General features: G+C 27.8%; 1 protein-coding gene across 4 annotated transcripts in view; it reads right to left on the bottom strand.

Moving 5' to 3' along the window:
• Positions 1-18,653, bottom strand: part of LOC126745607 (uncharacterized) — a 295,984-nt gene extending 277,331 nt beyond the window's left edge. For 2 of the 4 annotated variants that reach the window (XM_050453550.1, XM_050453547.1), the window contains exon 1: positions 18,364-18,653. Coding sequence is in view for 1 of the 4 variants with exons in the window: in XM_050453547.1 (XP_050309504.1) it covers positions 18,364-18,394 (31 nt within the window). In the remaining 3 variants the exon portion in view is untranslated. Of the gene's footprint in view, positions 1-9,235; positions 9,430-14,156; positions 14,284-18,363 lie in introns of all 4 variants that reach the window. The other 2 variants (XM_050453559.1, XM_050453552.1) reach the window with 2 other exon arrangements.
• Between the last annotated feature and the right edge of the window lie 7,334 nt (positions 18,654-25,987).

Below are 25,987 nucleotides of genomic sequence, written 5' to 3' on the forward strand. Positions count from 1 at the left end.
CGGCTGAGAGGGAAGAGGGTGGTCCCTCTTTAATCAAATTTTTCTCGGGGATGTTTTGCCCTTTTGCAACTTCGGTCGTAAAGTTTTTGATTATTTTTTGGCTGCGAGTAACAAAAAATTAATTTAGACAGGTTGAGGTTTTATTATTAAGAGACAGTGTTATTTCTTATAGACAGAAACTCTAATTTATCTCAATTTTTCATACATAGTTAAATAAACACGTATTTTTTCCATATATTTTCCTTTTAATATTGATTTTTTTTCAGAAAAAAATCTAAGAAGTTTTTAACTGTTAATAGGATGAGCGAAAATCTGAAGGTTTCTCTAAAAAGTAACCCAGTAAGTTGAATTTGTTCATAATAAAAAAATATTTTTTAATAATTATGAAAATTTGCTAGAAAGTGAGTAAATTAAAAAAGTAATTTGAATTTTTCAGGATCAGGAAAAGTAGCTGTCATTGTTTTAATTTTTTTGGTTTCCGATCAAATTGATTTTAAGCAAAGTAAATAAATAAATAATAATGAGGCAAATTAATAAATTTATTAAGGCCCTTCTGCCTGTTGAGTTATATTATTGAGTGGTTTTACATTTTTTCATCAGAATAATGTCGTTTCTATTTCTAGGGTTGTAGTTTTTTTAATTTTTTGAAACTTTTGAATTTTGTAGTTCGGCAAATTGTATAATAAACTTAATTCAAATAATTATTAACAGAGATGGAAAAATTCAAATTCTATTAATTATTTTATTTAAAATTTTTGGGTTCTTATAAAAAAATTAACCAAATTTTCTTAAATTACAAAACATATTTTCCTATAAAATTTTCATTTAAAAATAAGAAAAATTGCTAAAAAACAAATGAAATAAAAAAGTGATTTTAAGTATTAACTGAGGTGGAAAAAATTCAATTTTTTCTAGAATTTTTATAAAATAAATTGTTGTTTTTTATAAAAAATTTATAAACTAAAAATATATTTTCCATGATATTAACTTTTAAATAAATGAAAACTTTCTGGATAATGAGTGAAATAAAATTTTAACTGTTAGCAGTTAAAATTTAACAGGGTGAGGAAAACTCTAATTTTGCTAGGTTTTTTCTCTAGAAAAATTTTAATTTTGAGTTTCTTATAGAAAATTGTCTGAAAAAAGTCAAATTTCCCTACATAAAAAGTATTTTTTTATATAATTGCTTTTTTTAAACTGGTAAGCAACATTTCCTTAAATGAAAAACATAAATGTCCATAATTATTTTTTTTTAAATTAGAAGGCTCCCTTTTATTCGCCTAACTTGGAAATAAACTGGCATATCCTGACTAAAGGCTACGCGGATACTTCCACTCTTAATTTCACGCTTCCAGAAGTAATCGTAGCCAGATAAATCATCCCATTTTCATTAAAATTTCGCAAAGAAGAGACAGAGCCGATGATATATTTAAAGAAACTTATTTAGCGCCAACAAAAACCCTCAGCAAACGATTTGTTACTGTCTTTTACCCAAAGGTATTCTTTTAATTCGGCTTTTAATTAATTTAGTTAACTTTAATGTAAATGATTTTCCTTTTATGACCACATTTTATAATATTTTATAATTACCAATTAGCGAAACATTTTGACAAAGCAAAAACCTAATTAATTTATTAATTTTACGCAAACAAAACTTGAAACAATTTAAAGCAGTGTAGCGACAAATTTCCAAAGCGATATCAAATTTTCCAATATAAAAATTTTAATTAAACTTCATTGTGCGATCTGGGAAATTAATTGCCATGGAAACTTTTTGAATAATATTGATGTAGGGCCACTTGCTCCTTATTCCGCTAGAAAATTAAACTATTTTATAAAAGCTCTCTGGGATATAAAAGTTAAATTGGAACACTTAATAAATCGACCATTATTTTTATAATGAAAAATTATTTGAATTTTACTTTTTTTTTTTTGCTTAAACTATAATTACAGAAAATCGAATAGGATGCAAAATGAGGACAATTAATTTTTCTATAATTTTTTAATAAAATGCAAGAAGAGTATATACAAAGTGTATATAAGGATTTTATTTATATAAGTTCAGATTTTTTCACTAAAATTAACTATCTTTAACGATAATCAGATGAGTGGTATTCATTATTTGGAATTGTTGTTTTTCTTAATTATAGGAATAGATGGTTAATGAATAGAATAATTTATCAGATAAGCCAAAATGGCTGTGCAAATTTCATGATTAAAGTGAATGAAGTCTATTTAAACTTCTATGCAGAGTGACAAACTCTCTTCTTAGATCAGCTTGTGTATTTAAGAACGTGTCATTAGAGGAAATTTCTCAGCATAAAATGGCAAAGATAGTTGGAGTAATAATGAATTACGAGATCTGTCTGCGTTGGCTTTTTATAAATACTAAAACCAACATGATTAACTCTCCTATGAATAGTGAGATCGAAAAAGTTGAAGGTTTTTATTTTTTCCAATTTCTTGAGGGAATCTGATATTAGGATGAATAAAATTACATTTTAGCAGTAAATTATTTGTCATATTTGTGTCGCCATCTAATATTAAAAACAATCGTATCAACGTATCTTCTATAGAATTTAATTTCCTTATTGGAGAGTATGTAATTATTTTCTAAATTATCCATAGAGACATTTACCAGGAAAGGAGATAAAACAACTTCAACATGGCCAGGCCTTCGGTTTGTGGTAGAAAGTTTTATTTGATAATGACAAATTTCTGAGCTAAGCATAAGTTCAATAAACATTTTTTTCTCGTTTTTTAGCCTTGTGCTTGGCACATTTAGCCACGTGCTCCAATATAGGAATAAATAAATATACATCAATAAATAAAAAACTTGGCTGACGGCGTTATCAGAAACCCGCTTGGATTTTAAAATATTATCTACTAGGACTATGCTTATTTTTTTGGGCTATATGTAAACAAATTACAAATATCCAGTGATACCATTATGGAGTCAGATAATATAGTAATATAATATCTCAGTTGGTTTATGAGTTTGATTGTAGTTTTTAATGCAAATTCAGGATTAAAAAGCTTTAAAGATTGCATAATTTTAAGAAGAAATTTTGGTAAAATGGACACTGGAGTATTAGTTAAAACTATTGGTTGGATAGGTATGTTTGGTTTGTGAACTTTGGGTAACTCGTATAATCTCGGCACAGAGAGGTTACTAGAAATTAAAGTTTTGAGCACATTAAATTTGTCAAAAAAATAATTTTTGTAAGTATGCAAAAATGTTTTGATTTTTTTAATAACTTTTTTCATACAAGCTCTATAGTCTTTATTGTGGAAGCAAAATAATCTGATTTTTTTCTCTAATAGTAGATTAAAACATCAAATTTGAAAATTTATTGCTTTTATTTATTTTTAAATTTAAGCTCCTTAAAGCATTCTTACACTATTTAAGACCAAGAAAAAATAGTAAAATATGTAAAGAGATTATCAAAGGCCCCTACTAAGTACCCTGGTATGTTATTAAGTTCTCTCAATAAGAAATTATACTTCCCAAGGAGCAGAACTCCATACTAGATGAGCATTCGATTGTCCGGAAAATGACGACGCTTTAAAGTTAAATTGCTCCTTTTGCTGGTTTTAAAGCCTCAAAGCTTTCGCAATTATGTGCTTAAATAAATAAATGTTGAGCCGGAAATAAACGATGTTACTTGGAAAACCCGTTTAATACGTATACTTGCCTAGTTTTCGTGAAGAACTTCTCGCTTTATTATAAGAGTTTATAGAGATGAATTGTAATCTTAAGTACAATATAAACTAAGTTAATATCTGGTCGCAATCGACTAAAACGACCAATTGTTCATGTTTTATTACCGAGAAAATGATTCCTGCAGGAACAACCAATAATTAAACCGCAAATCCTGACCATAAAACTCCCTTCCGCAGAAATTGCCCGGAGATATCTTTTTAATGGGGCATCATATTTTGCCCCAAGGGCCACCCCGAAAGTTACAAAGTTCATTTGAAACTTTTTCAAAAGGATATTATACCGGTATTGCCTTATGTGCGTCTCTCTTCCTCGTTCGACGTGACCCCTTCCCCTCCTTTTTTATGGACCAACTTTTTGGAAAATTGTTTTTCTTTTATTTTGAAAGAGAATTTACAATTTTTCTTAATCAGTTTTATACAGAGAGGCACCGCTACTACTAATACCTTTTCCTTAAATATCTGATCAGTGTCACTTTTAGATGGTGTCATCGCTTTTTTTATCTATTTCCCTCCGAAACTATTTACCAGGAGGAAGGTTTATAAAAGGGCCAGACTGGCACAATATCACAGGGACTCGCCAGCTTTTTGTAATTCTCCAAAGACCGACACTTCCGTGCGAGATAGCGAACGTCTAATAAACACCTCTGGTATCGACCAGACTTTTTAGAGCTTCGTGGGCCCCTTGAAAATTGCCACAAAATGAAATTCTCTACAAAAAAAAAAAATTTCTATTTATAGTTTTGTGGCATGCATGCAGTTTTTGTACTCGGACTTGCATTTGAACATGATGCGGTGAGATAGATGACGCGGGGCCAAAATAATGGTGAGAACATAATTAAAATATCAATGATGCACGTTGCGCCATAAAGCCATTATTGTTCTTTTAGTTACAACAACCACCATCTATAGATTACAACAATTATAGATTAGTTGTAATCTGTAGACGATGCCTCAACTTAACCATATCCAGGTAGCCGATGAAAAAGCCGTAGAAAGATCAAGGCTCATTTAAAGGCGTCCGATAGTAGAGACCTGTTAGTTCACATCGCAGGGTTAGAACCACGTATTATAATCGAGACTAATTAAGTGATAGTGACAGGTGTTTTTTCTGCATTTTCGATAGTTCTTAAGTTTAAAATGTGTGTTAAAAGTAAAATAAGTAAAAAAGTCATGAAATAGTTAGCAATTTATTAAATTTTATGGAAACTGAAGCATTGCCTGGAGAAGTCAATATACCTCTTAACGCATATGTAAGTTAATAATCAAATACCACAAGTGGCGACCATCATCATGGCATGAACTACGAAAATTATAAGAGGTGGGATATCTCGTTGTGAGCATAAAAAATGAACAAGAATATATTTCAAAAGAACAGTTTGTAGGTATTGTTGTATTATGAAGCTGATAGCGAATCAAAAAGTGATTACTGCATCAATCCCCTCTGCATATCCACACACTCCTGTATATTAGATTAAAAGAAAGCTATTTATAAACCTATTGTTAGAAATTAAAAAGATTTTAAGGAACTAAGCCCACTCAGTATATTGCCAGTGTTATATAAAATGTTTAAAGAATACATTTTTCAGCAAGTAAATTAATTTGTAGTCAGGCTTTGGAAAAAACTACAGCATTATAATAAGTTTGATACCATTGACTATACATACTACACTTTTGGCTAAATTAAATTATATTCGTCTTTTGGCACAAACTATTAAATATTTTGAAGCATAAAATAAGAGATCTCAACCTATATTAGTAAGTCATAATAGTAGGATACAGTCGGGCAGCAGTCTGATTTTCTGACTTTTGAATAGTGGTCCACAGAGCTCGATAATGGGGTTATTGTTATTTTCAATTTATAATTCTAATATGAATAGATTAGTTCTAAACTCTAAAACACAGCAATAATAAACAGCAATAATGCTGATGAGTCATAAATATATATCTCATTTTCAATGTCGAATATGCGAAATGTTAACATTAAGTTTAATTCTGATATTGGGAGCATTGAGTCATTTTGTAGAGACCACATCTTCAAAATAAATCCAGCCAAAAGGCTGGTAATTTTCTTTAGAAAGAACAATTTGAATCCAAATAATAAAAATGATTTTACTGTTGAAATAAATGACAACATGGTTCAGTGAAACTAAAATTTTAGGTATAATATTAGCGTATAATAAACAGGATAAAAATAGCATACATGCGATTAAAAAAATTACAATATGTATTACCTAATAGAACTAAGTACTACTTGCGTAACCATCTTATGCTTTTTCTACTTGATTATGGCGCTATAGTTTATACTAACAGTTCGAAAAACTCGAAAACTAAAAACCACTTGTATGAGATTTTCTGACAATATATCTATCAGGTCAAATATAAGCTCATTTTTAAATGAGCATCAGATATTAAATATGAGTAATCGTAGGAAATATCATATGTACAATTTTATTTTTAATATTTAAAAATCAGGACAATATGCTTATGAGGACTTTATTTTCTATGTCTAGTTAATACAATTATTATCAGCGTAATTTGAAAAATATTTAAACGAACTTCTTAGTACTTCAACTCCTATTAAACTACATGCATTGATTTTTCTCAGTAGTAGGTATACAAATGTGGAACGATTGTCCAAATTTTATAAAAAAACTTAAGCTATCATAAATTTAAAAGTTATATGATAAAAAATCTTTTAACTTATTACGATTTATAGAATCTTTATTACACTGAATTTTTGATACTTTCAATTAATTAAATGTTTGAATTAGTTACAGCATCGACTCTCATTGTTATTGTTTGTAATTGATTTGTAATGTGCTTATACTAACCTCATTATTTTTTGGCGTTGCATTGCAATAATTTTTGTTTTAGTTGGTTCTTGTTAGGGTTATTCCACGTAGATGTTTACAACAACGCAATCCGTCTTTATAATCGCGGGATTATACATTTCGCCAAAAAGAATAATATATGAAGGGAACATATATTTATTTAAATTTCCCCACAATACCTTCTCTAACAAATATCTCTAGTATAATCCTCCGTATACATACAAAATCCGATTTCACTTCGATTATAGTAGCCCCAGGTCTGTCAGTTTCTTATCAGTGAAATACTTGGTATTGTTTAAGTATTAGCGGGTTTTTTATAAAAACACGCATTTACATGTTTTACATTAAAAAAATCGATCTTAATCGATAGGTGTTATTTTTCATGAGGAACAATATCAGGTATAATTTCTGTCATTAATTTAGGAAAAACTTAAAATATTTGCGTCACAAATACAAAATACCTATTTAATACTGTGTCTGTAAAACGTGTACTTTATAAACGAGTTTTTTTACACACAAATAAAAACATATTTACTATAAATATATTTATCGAAACAAAATAACATCCTTGGTCTTTAGGGATAAGAACTTAACTAGAAACTAGAACTTAAATAGAAAAGTTTAGGAACTTTAAAAAAATTGATATTTCACATGATTTTTTACATGAAAATTCAATAATGTTTAATGTCATTTCGTAATTGTTTCTTAGTAAGCTAATTGACTGTCTTAAGCCAAACTTAACCTACCCACGCTGAAACCTAAACCAATTAAGAGAACGAGCAATTTATATAAATAAAACCCCCAACCTTCCACATTTACTTCAAGAAGCCGCCACCAATTTCCCCCCAAAATAGACCGGAGGCGAAAGGCAGGACCTGCATGAGAATCCGAGCAAACTTATTAGACAACAACAATTTGCATATTTACATATGGTAATGGGGGGACCTGGCAGCCAGATAATACTCCGTACGTTAATCTACTGACTGCGACTTTCAGCCCAATTTTAGAGCTACGCAAACAAAACTTGAGGGCTGAAATACGTTTCTGAACTTCAATGTTAGTAGAGTCAATTTGGCTGATTGATTTTTTTATAACGATGTAAAACGACTTTTTTTACAAGAAATTGAATTTTTTTTGGTATTTTGCTATATATGGTCTTAGCCACATTTCCAAAAATATCAGATTATTGGTGGCGTAAATTTATTTATAGACATTGTTTCGTGGTTTATATTATGTTTAGAAATAGATTTCTCTTCTTCAGGATATATTACGGTATATCCATTTCTCAAATAATGAAAATATGAATTTTAAAATCTTTAGTAGCAGATAATTTTATTATTAAAATAGCCTTGAGTTAACAGACACTTTACTTGAAAGAGAAACTCACAATGGCGAAAAGCACGTTGCGAAAATCTGGAAGATTTATTAGTACTAGACAATAAATTAAGTGATAAATAAAATGGTATCATAAAACTGAATATTTATTTGGAAAATCTGTTAATAATGCACCCATTTTATATCAATTAGCCAATAAGACAAAAATCGGAATTTCTGAGTGTAGAGAGGCTTTAGTAACCGGATTAAATGGAGACATGATAGACAGCAAAAAAAACAATAAAAAAAACAAATACTTTTTAAAGGAGGTAACAGAAAAAACAAACGACAATAGAAAAAAAAAATCAAGATGCATCGGTTGCTGTGATAAAGAATGTATCTATTGCAATTAGTATCCAGATACATCTGCTCTATGTCTGAATGATTTTCAGAAACCACATTAAGTTTAAAATAATACATTTACATTTTATATTATATTTGTATATTTATAATGAAAATAAAATGTAATAAGCCAATTTTTAAACTTTTTTTTTTAATTTACGTAATTTTATCTGAATGAATCACGAGTGATACCTATGTAAACAACTTATTATTTGGTTCGGTCCTAGACCACTTCCTAAGTGAAACATCTTCCTTTCAAATACCAGTTGTTTTTATAAACCATAAAACATTATAGCGAAATATTACCATAATTTTATACACAGGGTACACAATGAAACATAGAGTTTTATTCACCAATGATACACTTGCTCTATAAACGCAGCATTTAAAAAAGATGATTGGTAGTCAATGTCTTAAGAGCAATATTTCGATTTGACCCAAGTGAGATCTGTTCTGTAATATGTTGGAACAGGAGACAGTTCATCAGGTGCTGTTTGTATGTCCCCAATCTCGCTTAGTATGCACTATTGAGTTTCGTAATAGCTTAAACTTCATTCTATCAAATTTTTAAATAATATAACCCCGCAAAACATAAAGACTATGGTTGGTGTTGTCTTTAATGTAATAAGATAAGGGGCATTTCTTAAAAATTAGTAGGCGTGTAGATGGTCTATTTATTTTTTTCTTTTGCTGAAAAAATAACTAATGTGTAAAGATACTTTAATATACTTTTTACAGCCTCAAATAAATCAAAATAAATACATTTTTATTACATTTTTTGCAATGTATTTTCCTTTTTTGTAGTAGTTTTCGACTCTTTTAAGTTCGCTAACTATCGTTTCGAGACTTGCATTTCTTACCTTAAATCCCCAAATCTCATTATTTAATAAATTGAATATATTTCTCAATAGTGTATTATTTTTCTTATTGGCTTCATTTAAATGTTTAAAAATTTATTGACTCACGTTATAGACCAATCCCAAAATAAACTGTCTAAACCCTCACTCGCTATCGTTGGCTGGGTCGTGTTGTGAGACGGATATAGGACTGCTCAACGACGATGTTTATGGTCTCTGGAGCAGCAGAATTATTTTTGGTTAGTTAAAACAAAAATACTTTTTTGTTTATTTATGAAACCACACTTTCAAGCCAGAAATACCTTAAAACAAAAAAGTCTGCTTTACCAAAATTTTTACTTAACATGGACAATATTTCTAATAACGTCACTAATTACCTAAAGCAATTCAAGGCTATCCAAAAAAATTAATCCCAAATCAAGCTGTAAAAAGGTAAAACTACTCAAATAATTTCCTTAATAGATCCGTCTTTAAAGGGCCATAAAGTCGTTCTTTTAAGCTTTCATTTAACACATTTTAAACATCTTTCTTTACTTTGGCTTAAAAATGTAATTTACTGAATAGTTAAGCGGGTTAAACCACTCTTAACGGGGTTTTTACAGCGTAGTAACGCGCGAGCCAATAACCATTGCGGAAACTTGCCTGTAAAATTTTACTTAGGCAAGAACACGCAGACGATTTAAATTTTTATTTAAAAATACGATCCTTTCTAATAATGTAATTTTTTAATTGGATTTTAAGGCTATATAGATTGGATACAATTTCTATTACAATACTCTCTTATCATCAGGGATGTTAGACCAATTTGTGTACATATCCTTCTTATAAAGGAATGGCTATAAAGGGAATTTCCAGTAGTAGGTTCAAATTCCGAGGGAAATATTCATTTGATCCCACTGCTGCAGTGATTTCAGTTCAGCCTATCTTCACTCGGACAAAGGGAATCAAAGCGTAACATCAGCAATATGGGTCTGCGGCATAATGTCTGCAGTAACGAGCTTATGTACCACTAATTTATGTTTTTTTTTATCTATATATTTAAATTGTTTTTCTTATATAAGCCTCTATTTAATTGAAAAATATAATTTGTTTTCTATGAGCGTTCCGAACGGTTTGGAATCGAATTTAAAAATGTTATTTGCGTCGGAAAATGTAATTTTAAATTTTAATTTATTTTAAAATGATGTTATGTATACCAAGAAACAGGCAATTTATTTAATACGATAAAGCTTATTTAATCGCTTACAGGTTCTAAATATGAATTTAGTACATAATTTAATGGAAATTAACAAATTCATCATTTCCATTTGGTTCTTTATAACTTTTTTGCATAACGTTAACATTACAGATGTTTTTTATTAATGAATTTTATTTTATTATGATCATCCGTTAAATATACTATAAAACGTAATATGAGTTCTTGTAGAAAAAAAATTTTTTTTTTAGTATTTACACTTAATTGCGGAAAATTTCCAGGAATGTAATAGGACTTTATTTTTATAAAAATTCTATGTTATAGAAAATTCTAAAATGCAAATGAAATGTAAGTAAATAAGATTTATTTTAATATGGGGATATTTAATTTTTTTGGAAAAAGTAGAAAGAATTTTTTTGTTAAATGCAAGTTTTTTACTTGCCAACAATACTATATAATAAGGATTTTTTTCTTTATGAATGTTTTTTCTTATTCCTTTAAAAAAATAATTAATGTTTTTCACTTTCTGGAAAAAGTCAATATATTAACTTGAATTTTTATTCGTGTTAAAATTATAAATATTTCTTTTATTTGTGCTTTTTGAGACGAGGAATTTAATTTTAATTAATTAGGTCAAATATGAGTTTTTCTATAAAAGCATTGGTGAAATACCAATTTTTTAGAAATCAATTGCATTTTTAGGAAAAATGCAAAAATATCTTATAAAGAAAGATTGCTTTTAACAGAGACAGTCTGGAATTTCGGAAATTATAAAAAACTTTCATCGAATAATGAAGTCGAAATATTGAGCATCGAATAAGTCAGAAATGACGTCACTAACCTAAAATTAATAACAAAATAAAACATAACTAGAATTTCGGAAAATCCAGAGGCTAAAAGTGTGTTTTTCTCTTATTCAGAGCTTAAATAATTAATGCTTCAAAATTAATAATCATTAACCGCATGGAAAAGCTAAAAACTACTTACGTCTTTTTTTACTTAGCTACTCATCTTTCTATAGAGAGCAGTTCTTATTTTATTATGATAGTTAGGTTTGGCAGTTAAATTTATGATGTATTTTTACGTAAAAAACAGCTAAGACTCGGACTACCAATAAAGTATCATTTAGTAACAGATTATTAATTCAATCTGTTAAAAAAACTTTTTTTACAAATACACGAAAAAAACATTTAAACTGTAATTCTGCTTTAGTGACATAAAAAAATCTCTATCTTTAACAGTCTATACACCTACTTTCCATCATCCCTTTGTCAAAAACGCAATAAATACAATGATAAGGGTAAGTTTATCGTCGCGTCGTCATGACTCGACGACGATTCAAACTTAAATTTAAATGCAGATTTAAGTTTTAAGAGCTCTCTCTTCTTCTGTTTAGCTTCCTTTAAAATGCTTAAAAAATATATAAACTTCTTAACTTTGCATATTAACAAAGAAGTTACACCGAACAAACTCGAGAGGATGGTGGCAAACTTTCCGGACCACAATTAAGTTTAATTGGGTATTTCTTTAAAATGCCCCTCCCATCCTCCCAGGGCCCTTAGGACGCTTACAGTAACTTGAAGAACTTTGGTGAAAAATATTAATTTTTTTACTTTATTTAGAGGTAAATTAAAGTTTCTTTTATGGATTTTTTTATTGCACTATTATAGTATTGACACCTTTTAAGCCATGAATAAATAACGGAATATTAAACTGAAATTCAGTATATATTACCCGTCAGAGTCACTGTCAATAGAAGAAATTATAATTATCGTATTCGTGTTTATACGTGATCGGACTTAGCTTCGATAAATTATTAAATTCAATTATTGTTCGGGCCATCCGGCTCTAATTTTCCATTGCACGTAATAAATAATATAAATACTCCGCTATAATCAGTTATTATTGGATTTGATTGCTTTTAAAATATTTAAAGGTTTTTTTAATAGATATTTAGCTGTGTTTTTATATACAAATTACGTTTAATTTAAATTTAGATTTTACTGCCAAAAAATAGCAGAAAATGCGTACAAATTTTTACTTGAAATTAAACAAAAATACTGGCAATAAATAAGTTAATTATTTTCAAAATATCTTTTCGTCAAATAATTTAATTCAAGAAAAAACGGTTTGTACGTGGGAAAAACTTAAGCTTTAAAACTGCTTAAAAAACTTAAATATTTTAATTTTAAAAGATGCTTAAAATTAAAATTTTTTAACGAAAACCTAAATAATGAATCCAAGGTACAAGGTTCACATTACTCAAGCTTCTTTAATATTACACATTTTATTTCTGTATTACATATTGATTGTTGACAAATTTCGTTGTTATTTCATGAAATAAACACTGTTAAACGAAACTATATATATTCAACTTAAAAAGTTGGCTTGTTAGAGAAAATGGCAATAATTAAAGCTACGAAAAGCTCCGTTCCTTTTTATTAGTTAATGACATTTGCACGTGGGAACTTGAATCTAAGCCGTTTGAATTTAAATTCTTTTTTTTTTATTTTTATTGTTAAAACATAATTTTTCTGATTTGGTTTCTTTACCATATTTTATAAGCGTTCTTTTTGTGCAAGTAATAATTTACTTTTAGGCCTGATGATGCTTCGATAGGAGTGATACATATGCAGCATTTAATAATTATATAACAGTTTTATTTCGAAACCAACCACCCTTAAAAACTTCTTAAAAAACAACAAAAAAACGCGTTAATTTAGATTTACAGGCGACGTTTAATTTTATATATGACAAAGATTTGTCAATCACCTCTTCACTCACATCCAGCTAACCTCATTTGATATATTAAATGGGCACCCCTATCATGGGACATCATTTTAAGGTGTTAATGGTAGTCTAATAATGTTCCGTTAATGGTAATCTACCATTTAACGGTGTATAAAAAATGTAACCTTATAGACTTATAAACAGTAAGGGTGTAAAAAGGTGTGTAAAGAATAAACAATTTAATCAGTTCATAAAATTTACTTTATTCAGTGCTCAAAAGAGGCCCCGTTATTCGCGAGACAATAATAAAGTCTGTTTTAAAATTTCTCAGGAGTATGGGCAAGTGTTTAGCCGCTAATATCTCTACATTCGCGAGTAATTCGATTTAAGAGGTTATTATACTTGCACTATATATTTAATTAGACCGTGACTTGTTGATTTAAATATTTACTTTTGAATAATTTTTCGTTTTATCTCTTAGAAAAAAAATCGATGGTTTTAGCTAAGCAAAGCATTAAAAATGAAAAAAAAAACATTAAAATTTCATTAAATTAAACAAAATATGTTTTTTTTAAATATTTAAATTACGAATAAAAAATAGATTTAACTACCTTCAAGTAGCATTATATCCTTATAAGATATATATTTATAAATTTAAAAACTAAAATAATTATTTAGATCTTACCTTATAAAGCAAATTTCAAGCAAGCAGATAAATTCTCTTAAAAATTAAGAAAAAAATCAATTTCCAAGAAAAAAAACTAAGTGTTGTGTAATGAATTATGTGAAATGTGTATAGAAAGTTCAACTAACACAAAGAAAATACAACTAAGAACGTAAGTAATCGACAAATAAAATATGAAAACTTGAGTTTTAAAGGAAAACCCTAAGTTCCTGATGCGATATTTTCAAGTTAAATTATTACAGAGTTTTATTATTTGTAAAAAAACAAATTACAATTTTAAATTTACCGTATTTTTTTTCTTAAACTTTAAAAAAAAATGCTTGGAAACCACCACACTGCGGCAAAAATAATAATCCTTAAAAAAATCCTTGTCTGCGACATTTTCCAGTAGACGTCATAATTTTAAGAAAACCTCATACCGTGGCTTGTTCGTTATTCTCTCATTTGGCCGGCGACAATTTTCCTCTTTCGTCTGAGATTTCCAGGGCAAATCCTCCTTATAGAAAATTCCCTCGCATTTCCCTCCCTCTCCTCTTCTTCTTCAGGCTAAAAACACATAAAGTTAATTCGACTGCCGGTCACGTTTGCAATCTTGTAACACTTTGTGTAGCTGCAGAGCGAAAACGTTCCACTGGAAAAAGATGAAAACTAATATTGTGTGGTTCGGTGTCGTCTCACTTTTTTTTCACTCAATTTTGTTTCGTCATTTGAAATGGATTAGGTGGGTCTTTGGTCGACTCGATATTACGTAGGTTCCATTTAAATCTTCAGTAAGCAATTTTATTTAGCACATTGGCCAAGAGAAAATTAGAATAATTATCCAGCAGTAGGTAGAGCCACTTCTCAGCACATTAGCAAAAGCTATTAGGGGTGTTAATCAAGCCATTATGTACCTAACTTTATTCCGCAACGAAGTTGGATCGTTAAGAGTCTCATAAGAGCTCAGTTAACATACGGTCGGTCGAGGATGTCGGTTTACGTTCATTATCCAGCTTATAATGTGGCTTTAGTCATTTTATGGTAATAAATAACTCTAGGTAATCATTATTTATTGTTTTAATTTTTAGCAAGAATGTCTAGTTCTTTTATTGAATAATTAGTGCATAACTGTAATGGACACAATTCTCATTTTTATTTAAAAAAATGTATCTTAGTTTTTTTCTATTAAATACACTTAAACCAAGAAACTGCATTTTTATCTAATATATGATGTGGCGTTATTTATTTATTTTATGGCAATAAATAAGTTTTGAAATTTACTGTTTAATGAAATCAGGACTTAAATGTATATAGTAATAGTACTGAAAACTGCATTTTATTACTTATAGTTTTGTCCAAAACATTATGGTTTCGTAAAAAAAATTACCGCATATCTTTAATGGATACGACTACCCTTTTATAAAAAAAAGTAAACTTTAAAATATTTATCATTAACCTCATTTTATAAAAATTTTTAGTTAAAATTTAGGCAATTTTTTTCGATTTGATGATAAATACCATTCTAATAAAAAATTGATTTTTCTGGCACCAGAATAATTTTAACCGCACCAGAGTAATTTTTTGAAAATTATAAATCAAAATTTAAGCCAAATCTATACTAATTTTGATAAGAAGTGAGTTAATATTTGAAGTCAAAATAAAACCAAAATTTTCAGCAACATATTTTATGAACTCTGGATTATTACTTTATAATTCAATTACCTTAAGACAATTTTACAATGAAAGTTTGAAGCATTGACGGAAATTCATTGGATCTTAAAGTCATTTGAACGAATCAGAACGCATTATTTTTTATTTGTAAATTTTAAGTCAACATTTAAGCAAAATCTTTAACGGCTAGCTTCGTGAGGTATTAATCAAAATCTTATAATTTCCCCTTCCCTTCCCATTTTAATGAATGAGAGTAAATTTTTTGTTTAATAAATAATATGATTTTTGAATATATATAAATTAAACTTTAAATCTAAATATCTAACGCCTTTTTTAATTGAATTACTTTAAATTTTTTTTTTTTGATAAAAGAATAAAGTCTTGAAATTAATTTCATTAGACCTCATTCTTTGTTTCAGTTTTTTGTAAGTCTTAATTTAGAATGTTACCAAACTTGCCAGAATCACATTTAATGAAATCTGGTTTATATCACTGGATGTAAAGAATGAGACCTTAACTCATTGGTTTCTGAAGTCGCTTTAATGTATCAAACTTATTTTTTTTTATCAATATTAAATTAAAATGTAAGTCTCAGGCCTATTTTGCCGATGATAATTTTTTTAATTTATCAAAAAATTCATATATTAATAAAATAAGGTGTGGGGTGAGAGCAATTAATTTATGAGAGAAAAGGAACAATAAAAATTCACGTCACTCTCGTTACCGGCCGGTATTTTCGATAACTATGGCTAGGTTTTACAGGATTAGTTACTTAATTTGAGTACTAGTAAAGTATACACCAAAATGCATCAAATACACGAAAATGGTTCCCTTTTAAGTGCTTGTCCACTCTTCTCAGGTCTGGCTCCTCGTTCATTTTTAGGAGGGAAATGAGGAATTTTGTTGTTAGCGAGCAGACATATTTTTAGATATAGGGGTTATTTAAAATGTACTTACAGAAGTGAGATTAATAGAAGTATTTAAACAATTACTGAACATAAGGCCTTAAAAATGTATTTGAATATTAAAACTAATTCCTATTAATCAGAATAATTAATTAATTCTAAAATTAAAATTTTAGCAAAATTACTCGTTGGAATCTTCAGACCGTTTTAATGAATCGGAATGAATAATTTTTTTAATGAATATTAAGACAAAATTTAAGTTCAATCTCTGACGCTCAATGTAGGCGTTGAGATGTAAATCTATATTTCTTAATTCAACTGCTTTAAATAATTCTTTCTCCTAATAATAGAATCTTTATTTTGAAACTGCTATGTTTAATTAAAATTACAATTATAAGAACTTAATTGAAAATAAATTAATGCTTTTCTTGTAAATTATATTAAAATTGCTAAAACTACGATTAGTGAAGTCTGGTTAACCTCATTATGATTCAATTATCATAAATAAGTTTTAAAATAGAGATACATGGCCTTAAAAGTTACTCATTAGATTTTAAAATAATTTTCTTAAAAAAAAATATTAAGATAAAATGTAAGCAAGTATATTACCAAGTATATTAGCAAGGCAATATTACCACAATTGCTTGAATAACAATTAATAAAGTCTGGTGAATTTCATTAAGATTCATTTGTTTTGAATAGCTTTAACAATTAAGAAATAGTGAAGAAGTGATCGTGCCTCGGAAGTTAACGAAATAGGGAAGTCTTGAAAGACTTATTGAAATCTTAAGAACGTTTGTGAGAGTAAATAACTTATTCTGATAAATTTTTAGTCAAAATTAAAGTGAAATTTCTAAAACTGCTTTGGTATTTATTTATTAAAATAATAGACCTCATTTCTATGAACTGGAATAAATTAAATAATTAAAAATGTTATTAAAACTGCCACAGCTAATGAGCTCTGATATTTATGCCTTAATTATCTTGAACTAGCTTTACCATAAAAAACTAATGTCTTAAAAGTCTCTTTATCTCTTATAATCATTTCAAAAGTGACTTTTTTTAAATAATAAGTCAAAGTGTAAGCCAAGTCTCTAGCGCATATTTTGGCAGTTTTGTGTTCAATTAGTATTTCTTGATTTAACTACTTTAAATCATTTTTATGTTATTTTAATAATAGAGCTTATTCTCATAAATCAGAATTAGGTAATAAATTGTTTTCTATAAATGTTCAACTTTTCTTCATTTTATTGTGACTCACTTGCCACAATTTTCCAATGTTCCTTTTAATATAAATTTAGAATCAAAATGAAACTAAATTTCTAACGTCAACTTTGGCAAGGTGTAAATCAATGGTTCTTAAAATAAATTCATAATCGTCTTGGTGAGAAATATAACCAAAATTATTTTAAAAAAACAAATTTGTTGAACAAAAACAAAATTTTAATCTTATATTTTATAATAATCGTTATTTATAAAATAAAGAGGATTATTACTGGCTATTACATTCAGTTTACGTTCACTATTCAGCTTATAATAACGATTTTGTTATTTAATAACGAGTAGGTACATAGTGCACGATTTTTAATTTATTAAAAAGAAAGGATTAAATTCATGTATTTGTATCATTAAATTGTTTTATTTTATAATTTAATCCTAAACTTTAATGGACACGATGTACATTTAACATTTAAAAAAAGTATATTTATTTTATTATATTTTGAGCATAACCTGAATTAATATTAAATTTCTCTGCTAGGCATTTTTCATTTATTATTAACCTCATTATGACTATATAATATAACGTTAGTACAGCCTCAGGACAATCATGTTAAATTTGAGCTTCATCAATGAAAGCTCTATCAACATTATAAGCTTTTATATGCTTCAATTAATGCAGCGTAAAGTAAAAAGCATTTTTTTAAAATTACATTTTGTTTTAAAATATATTAAAAATAAATATTTAATAAATATGACCAACGTTGTCCATTTAAGTTGTGCATTTAAACTTGTATGAGTATAATGAAATTTTATTTTATATAATGTTTTTATATATAAACAATAAACTTACCCCAAACCAAAAACACTGTGGAAATATTCATTTTTATTTCCAAACAACTCAACTGATCACAAGAATTTCTAAAATCACATTAATTTCACCTCGTTCGATATTACAAATAATAAAGCGAAGTCTCTTATATATTTACCCTTTTGACACGAACTGATTATAATTATTAAAACATTTTCTGGTTTTTCTTTTATTTAATTAGATTGAACAATGCTCACGAATATTTCTCGCATTTCTCGGCGCCTTCTCGCGTCTGACGTCCGCGTCGACGAGTCCGTTATGGCAAACTGGCGTCGCGACGCCAAACCGAAAGTTTGTTAGGCTTCCGGCGACGCGCGATTAGAGTCTCTGACATGCGCTATTTTTTTTTTCATTATTTAATTTTTAATATTTGTTTTCCTTGTTTTTCGGTAAATATATACTGTAATTTATCATTAGAAGTCAACAGTTACCTCATAGAGGGGTATTTTTACGAAGTATTTTATGGAGAAATAGAAACTTGAAATTTATTCTTTAAAAAACTATTTAGTTTTTTGTTAATTATAATTAGACTATAAAAAAAGAGAATTTTTAAAATAATACATGTAAAAATCCATTTACAATATTACGTTGTAGAATTGATAAACCTGTTGCTTGTAGCCTTATCAGTGGTGATGCGTGATGCCCTGTAAAATGTTACTAAAACCAGATATCAAAAATCATGTTTGTTAGACATGTTTATTTTGACCCCCATAAATATAAGTTTTTACTTATTTCAGATAATTTATTTAAACTTTTTTGAATTTTAAAATTGAACATAATAAAATGGCTGCATCATGCAATTAGGGCACTTTGATATACCTCATCGTATGCTATGACTGAGCCAAGGCTACGGTATACTATAAAAAAAACTATTCCCAGACATTATTTCTTACTTATAACATTTACAACTTACTTATTTATCTAAAACTTCAATATGACAATATTACTATAATTGACGGTCTACATTTATACATTTGTTGACTAATATCATAAATTCAAACAAATTTAAAGAACGTACTTCAATTTTCACAACTAATTCAAGAGCTTATAAGACATAAATTTGTCACTTGCACCAATAGCCTTACTGAGTTAATAAATTATATTATATAATATATTATAAGTCAAAATATACATTGTATAAAATCAGGAATATTGGCTGTATCTCAGAACATTACTGATGTTTTAATTCCTTGACTTTCACAGAACTTAATATTCCGAAAATTAAATGCTCTAAAAGAACTCTCACTTATAGAAACTACAGAAATAAGCATTTAAATGCGTTTATTATCAATGATCGGATACTCCCTTTGGAGCAGCTACCGCACGTTTATTTTCTAAAAATTGCATTCATCATCAATATGATCATCGCATCAATATGAGTGCAGATCTACTCATTAAAATTTACCATTAAGTTGATAATATTATTCATTATTTAAAAAAGTCTTGAGTCATAACACAATGATTATATTAAATTTAATGATTTAAAGATAGTTCATTATCAATTCTTAGCTTTTTTAATTAAGCTTGTTTCGTAAATGAAAACACCTAAATAAAAATTTGTTTATTTGATTTTTGATTGATAATATTGTAACAATTTATTATATTAATTAATTTAAAGAAGTTTCAGCTCAACACAACGTCTTAAATCATAACAAATGATTCAACAGTCTTGACTACTTATTTATTTGGAATCATAATTCAATTAGTTAACAACTATTTGATTGCTAGAGTCCATAAAATGAGAGAATATGCCGGTGACGTAAAATGCGCACAAACCCACTTTAAACCAAAAAATCAATAAAGGGGAGGCCCCATATTTCCCTGATTAGGTTTACTTGACCGTGAATACATGCATCTCTCTCTTTCACATCTGCTAGAATTCTACGCTTCTACGCTTAACGATAGCCAGCTTAGATGCGCGAAGTCTGACGTCACCGGCATATTCTCTCATTTTATGGACTCTATCAACCAATTAATAATTAATTAAATTTTCCTTTAGTATAATTATTAATTTTGCATACTATAAAAAACACAATCATTATAGCTTATTCAAATATTAATTTAAAAAAATAATTAATTTTCATTTGATTTTTTATTGACAGTCGGTTTAATAATACTAAAAAAATCACACTTACAAATTTATTAATGTTAAAATACTTTCATATTAATATTAAATACAATGATTTTGGTTAATTATTACAATTATTATTCGTAAATTTAATAAAGTTCTACCTTATAAAAACGTCATAACAAATTGTTCGTTAGTTTTTGGTTACTATTTTTTTAGAAATTTGAATAAAAACTTAATTAATTTTAGGCGTTTCAATTGTAATTATTAAATTGGTATTTAATTTATTTTTACTCTAGATTGCATTGATAATCCTGTAAAAAAAAAACATTTGTAATCACCTATTTAATAATTTATTCAATTCATGTCCCTTTTATTTTCACCTTAATAGAAATAAATTAATCAATTTCAGTTTTATGATTTTTTATTAATTTCTGGTTGATATTCCTAAAGTAAAAGTCGTATTTATGAATGAAATTAAGTCTAAGCTAATAAAAGTTTCTCAAATCAAAAAAACTTTTTATTAATTTTGGTTTAATAATCTTTTAAAATCAATATTGATTCGAAATTACATAACGAATTACAATTTATAATCCTTTTAATTTAACATTATTTAAAATAAATTATTCAATTTTAATTTAATTTTCTTATTGATCTTCTGTTAATAACCTGTAAAGATCACACTCATGAGTTTAATTAAGTCTTAGCTAATAAAAACTTTTCAAGTCATAATTATCTAATAATTTTGGGGTTAATTCTATTTAAAATCATTAATATAATCACCCAGCTAATATTTTATTTAATTTTCTTTTAGTATCACATTGATTAAAATAAATTATTTAAATTCAATGTAATTTTTTTAATTGATTTTGCATTAATAATTTTGTAAATATCATACTAGTGAATTTAATGAAGTCTTAGGTGATCAGAATCTCTCAAATCATAAAAAAATATTTAATAATTTTAGGTTAATTGTGTTGAATCATAATTATTAATTCAAACAACTTTTAATTCCTGATTTTATATTGACATTTCTGCAAAAATACATTCATGAAAATTCAATCAATTCTCAGTAAATAAACATTTATTAAATCAATGTTTATAGTATATAATTATATACTATAAAAAAACATATATAATTATTTATTATTTTTTATAATATTTAGACCAATACCTGGCCTCTTTAATAAAATATTACTGATTATCGGTAATATTTTTTTATTGCTTTCGGTTGTTTTATGAATTTCGGTAAGGAAAATTATTCGACTACTTATCAAAGATTATTTTAAGCGTACAAAATTGAGCATTGATTAGGTTGATGGTAAATAGCCTTGCAATCTCTTAAAGTCCTAAAATGTTAAATTAGAAAAAATGCTTATATTTACAAAAATTTTGTCGGTAAAAAAGGAACAATAACCTAAATATCGTTCATTCATTTGCAAGACTAAGCGTTCCCTAATATAATTATTCATGACCTATAGCCGCGAGGCATTGTGAAAATCCGCCCTTTCATTCAGAAAATCCACGATACCTCTCGAATTTATTTTCCAGACAATTAATTAAAATCGATTCGGCAATCGGTGATTAATTTAAATTGCGAATGTCGAGGCACACTGGGAATAAGTAGGCGTATTTGAAGCTTTAAGTCTTTATAAAACGATTAGCGGGGTCGAAATGAAGCCGAGGAAAAATTAAAGATTTTTCTCCGCTCAACAAACATAAACCAATTAAGATCGTAAGTCAATTAGACTGATTCAGGGGTGTAAAAAAACAAACTTTTAAACGTTCGACAAAAAAAAAATTTTTTAGTTTAATTATTTATTTTTTTCTTCCATTATAGATCAATAAAACGACATTGCATGCTTTAATCTAAATAATACGTTTAACCTCTCCATTATGTTAATATGAGGAATGTTAATATCGCTATTTGTCCGGCGATAAGGAAGATTTGTTGACTGCAACTTCGGCCACCTGCCGGCACCACATTACAAAATTCGTGTGTAAAAGACATTTGCTCCGTTTTTGATGTGGGCTCGGTTTAAGTTTTGAACGACGTTAGTCCGAACTAGGCTTTATTATATTTTAATAATTGTTATTTGACATGTCACTATGCTGTTGTCTATCGTCCTACTTGCATTTGTTTCTTTTATTAAATGAAGGAAATTAACTATGTTTCCTAATAAAATATGTCACTCTTTTTATTTATAATATTAGCTCGACTTCGTATTAAACCAGTTTTGTTTAGTAATAAACAAAATTTTTGCTTTTTTTATGATAATGCATAACTAAAGTAAATAGATTTAGCTTTTACTAAATTCAATTGCCTTAAAGACTTTTTTAGTAAAATAAACCATGTATTTTAGGATAAAAAACAAAGACAACTGTTTAGCACTTTAATCAGTGAACTGGTGAAAGACAACTATTTAGAAATTCTAGTTAAGTTAATTTAAGTATTGATTTAAGTTTCAATAGGCATATTAACGTGATTATTTTTACATCATCTAGAATGTTAGGTTTCTAACATCGTGCCTGTTATTATATCTGTGGTACTTGAGCTATTAAGTATTAATGTATATTTCATGTATTGTCATAAAATGTGTTAGAATAATACAGATATCCAGAATGTAATTTAGCATTTAAGTGAAAATTGATTTTTTTCTCTTTTTTGGTATTTCTTAATTTCTGCTTGGATCTTATGCAAATTATATCATTATATCATTTAAAATAATGTTTTCAGTCTACATTAAAAAATTAATAAAAGGTTAGTAATATCCATTAAAGTTATCCGCACATAACTATTATCCTGATTCACAGCCATTATATGTAATTTAAAAATATAACGTCATTAAGTACAAAAATATAACGTAAGTAAGCTACCTCAAATGACCTTTTATTGTTTGAATAACCCCAAGTAATAAATACCAAATTATTTATATTTTTAAAAAAATCCCTAGAACAGCATTAACGTTTCTAACTATATAACGTTTATGATGCTCGTAGTTTATAATCGCGGGAAGTAAATGTCATGAATATCGCGCCCTTATTTCCTAATTTAATACCGAGGGAACTAAATTTAACATATATAGCTGTCATGTTGGTAACACTAACCGTCAGAATTAATTATTATTTAGCGCTCTATCTTTACGTGGGAACCGTTTTCCATTATTTAAATCTATAACCCCGCAAACATGTTGGAATATTCGGATAATTATGGATGTAGATGGAATTTTATTTAATTATTTTATAGTAAATACGATAATAGTAATGGTTGTTGCTTTTAAGCCTCATTAATAAACCTAATATAATAATGACGAGCCCGTTAAATGTAATTATACTCAAATGAACATCAGACCTATTAGTTTGTCCCCAATAAGGTCAGATATCCAAGATAATTAGGGTACTTTGACCCACCTAAATAGGCTTCGTCTAACTGCCAATTTAGGGCTATTTTCGTATCAGGTTATAAGCCAGAGGTATTACTGTAACTTAAAATAAAAATAAATAATACCCCTCTAAAGGCAATTTTATTTTTAATGTGACAGTAAAACGTAAACATATTATTTCGACGCTCACAAAACTTCTATTTTCCAAATAAGTTAAGTGACAATTTTAGCTCTAATATGTTTCAGGGCAAACAATATCGAATCGAACCATAAAAGGGAACGAGACTGGAGAAAACAAATATGGCGCTTTAAAAGCCTCTCAATTTGTTCCATTACTTTTGTACGTGTGTAAAATACCCCCCGAACATTGTTTTGTAAATTATATGATAAGTAAAGTACGGATTTTTAAGCATGGTGCTCATTTAAAAAAATAACATTAAGTAGTAGAGTTTGTAAAATATCTAAAAATAAATGCTTTTTCCATAAATTCTTTATGGTTTAATGAAAAGACTTTTTTTCAAGGATAAAAGTGAGGTTGAAAAAATGAACGATTCGGACTAAAAGGTTTATTGTCAATAGGCAACCCTTAATGGAAATATAAGGGAGTTTGGCAACAAATCATTGCCGGGTCTATAAATCAACTGACTGCCGGGCGTTTATTAAAGGAGTCATCAGTTTATATTTGGACGAGTGTCCACTCTGCTAATAAAAGAATATTTTTTCGTCATATCGACCTTGTATAGCCTTAAAAGATTTGTTTTTTCTATTGTCAAGCCATATAAAGAAAACTATTTATAAAGATAAGAGTAGCATGCAAGTTATGTTAGTTGAATATAATATTTTTAGCTAATTTAAAAATATAGATTTATTAACACTTCATGTTTTTGGCTTCAAAAATATAATGTTATCTTATAATTTTAATTATTTTTTTAAAATCTAAATCACAGTACAAAACTAAAACATATGGATTAACAATAACTTAAAAAATATACTATAGTAAAAATCATATTAAGGACAAACCAAATTAAAATAAAAACACAAGAGAATATTCAAACAGGAAGGTAGAATGTACTGGAATTGTTAGCTTATCCTTAATCCGTATGTTTATATTATGGATGTCAGTTCAAAATCGTATTTTATTATTGAAGTATGGCGGAGATTAAGCAAACATATTATAATATAAACAAACCATATGTAAATATCTTCTCTTACGTATAGACAACGATTCTGATTGGTTAAACAGCTAACATACCGTATGTTCATAATTGCTAATACCATATATCAGGCGAACACAGGAGTTTTGTAATTTCTGTATTCAGTTTGATATAACTGCAGTTAGACAGGGTCCGTAATCAATATCGCAGTAATTCAAATGTTTTAATTTGATTTAAAATATGCCATTGTTAATAAAATAGTTCTATGGTTGGAACCTTTGGTGTGACACTCAATTTACCAGACAATTTTTAATATATTTCAACTTATTTCAACTAGCTGAACAAATGTATATATGTTATATTAAAAAAAATATATAAAAAAAGATAAAAGCAAACAAACAAGTATACAAATTCTAGAAAATTTAAAATACAAGAATTTACAATAATATAACCTAAATAACCTAAATTGGGGCCAGAATGGGGCCTTAAACAAGATGAACTACTTAAAAACTAGACACTATAGATGAAAAAGGTTAACCAAACGTGAATAGAACCCTAAATATACCCTATGAATCAACTTTAACTACAGAACACAAATAAAATAATACAAAACCTAGAAGAATAATTAACGTATATACATATTTATAATAATAATAATTATAATACAAATATTAAACCTTTAATTTCTAAGCATGCTATAGTAGCTTTTCACTCTTTAACCCTAATAATAACCTCATTGTGACCTTTAAACAAAATTACAGTTATTTCCTTTACGTCAGCATACCTGACATCTCGTCACCGTGCGGCTCACTTAACAAAAAAAAATCCCAACTAAACTTTCCATAACTAACATGCCAAATCCATAAAGTTATCAAGGGATCGTAATATAGTTGGCACCCTCTTGTGGCGCCCTCTGGTTAGACATATTAATTGACTTATTATACTTTTGACGTTGATAACCGTTGTAATAACCAGGTTATGTTCCATTTAGAAAAAAAAAA

Source organism: Anthonomus grandis, chromosome 1 (assembly GCF_022605725.1).
Source record: "Anthonomus grandis grandis chromosome 1, icAntGran1.3, whole genome shotgun sequence".
NCBI lineage: Eukaryota > Metazoa > Arthropoda > Insecta > Coleoptera > Curculionidae > Anthonomus > Anthonomus grandis.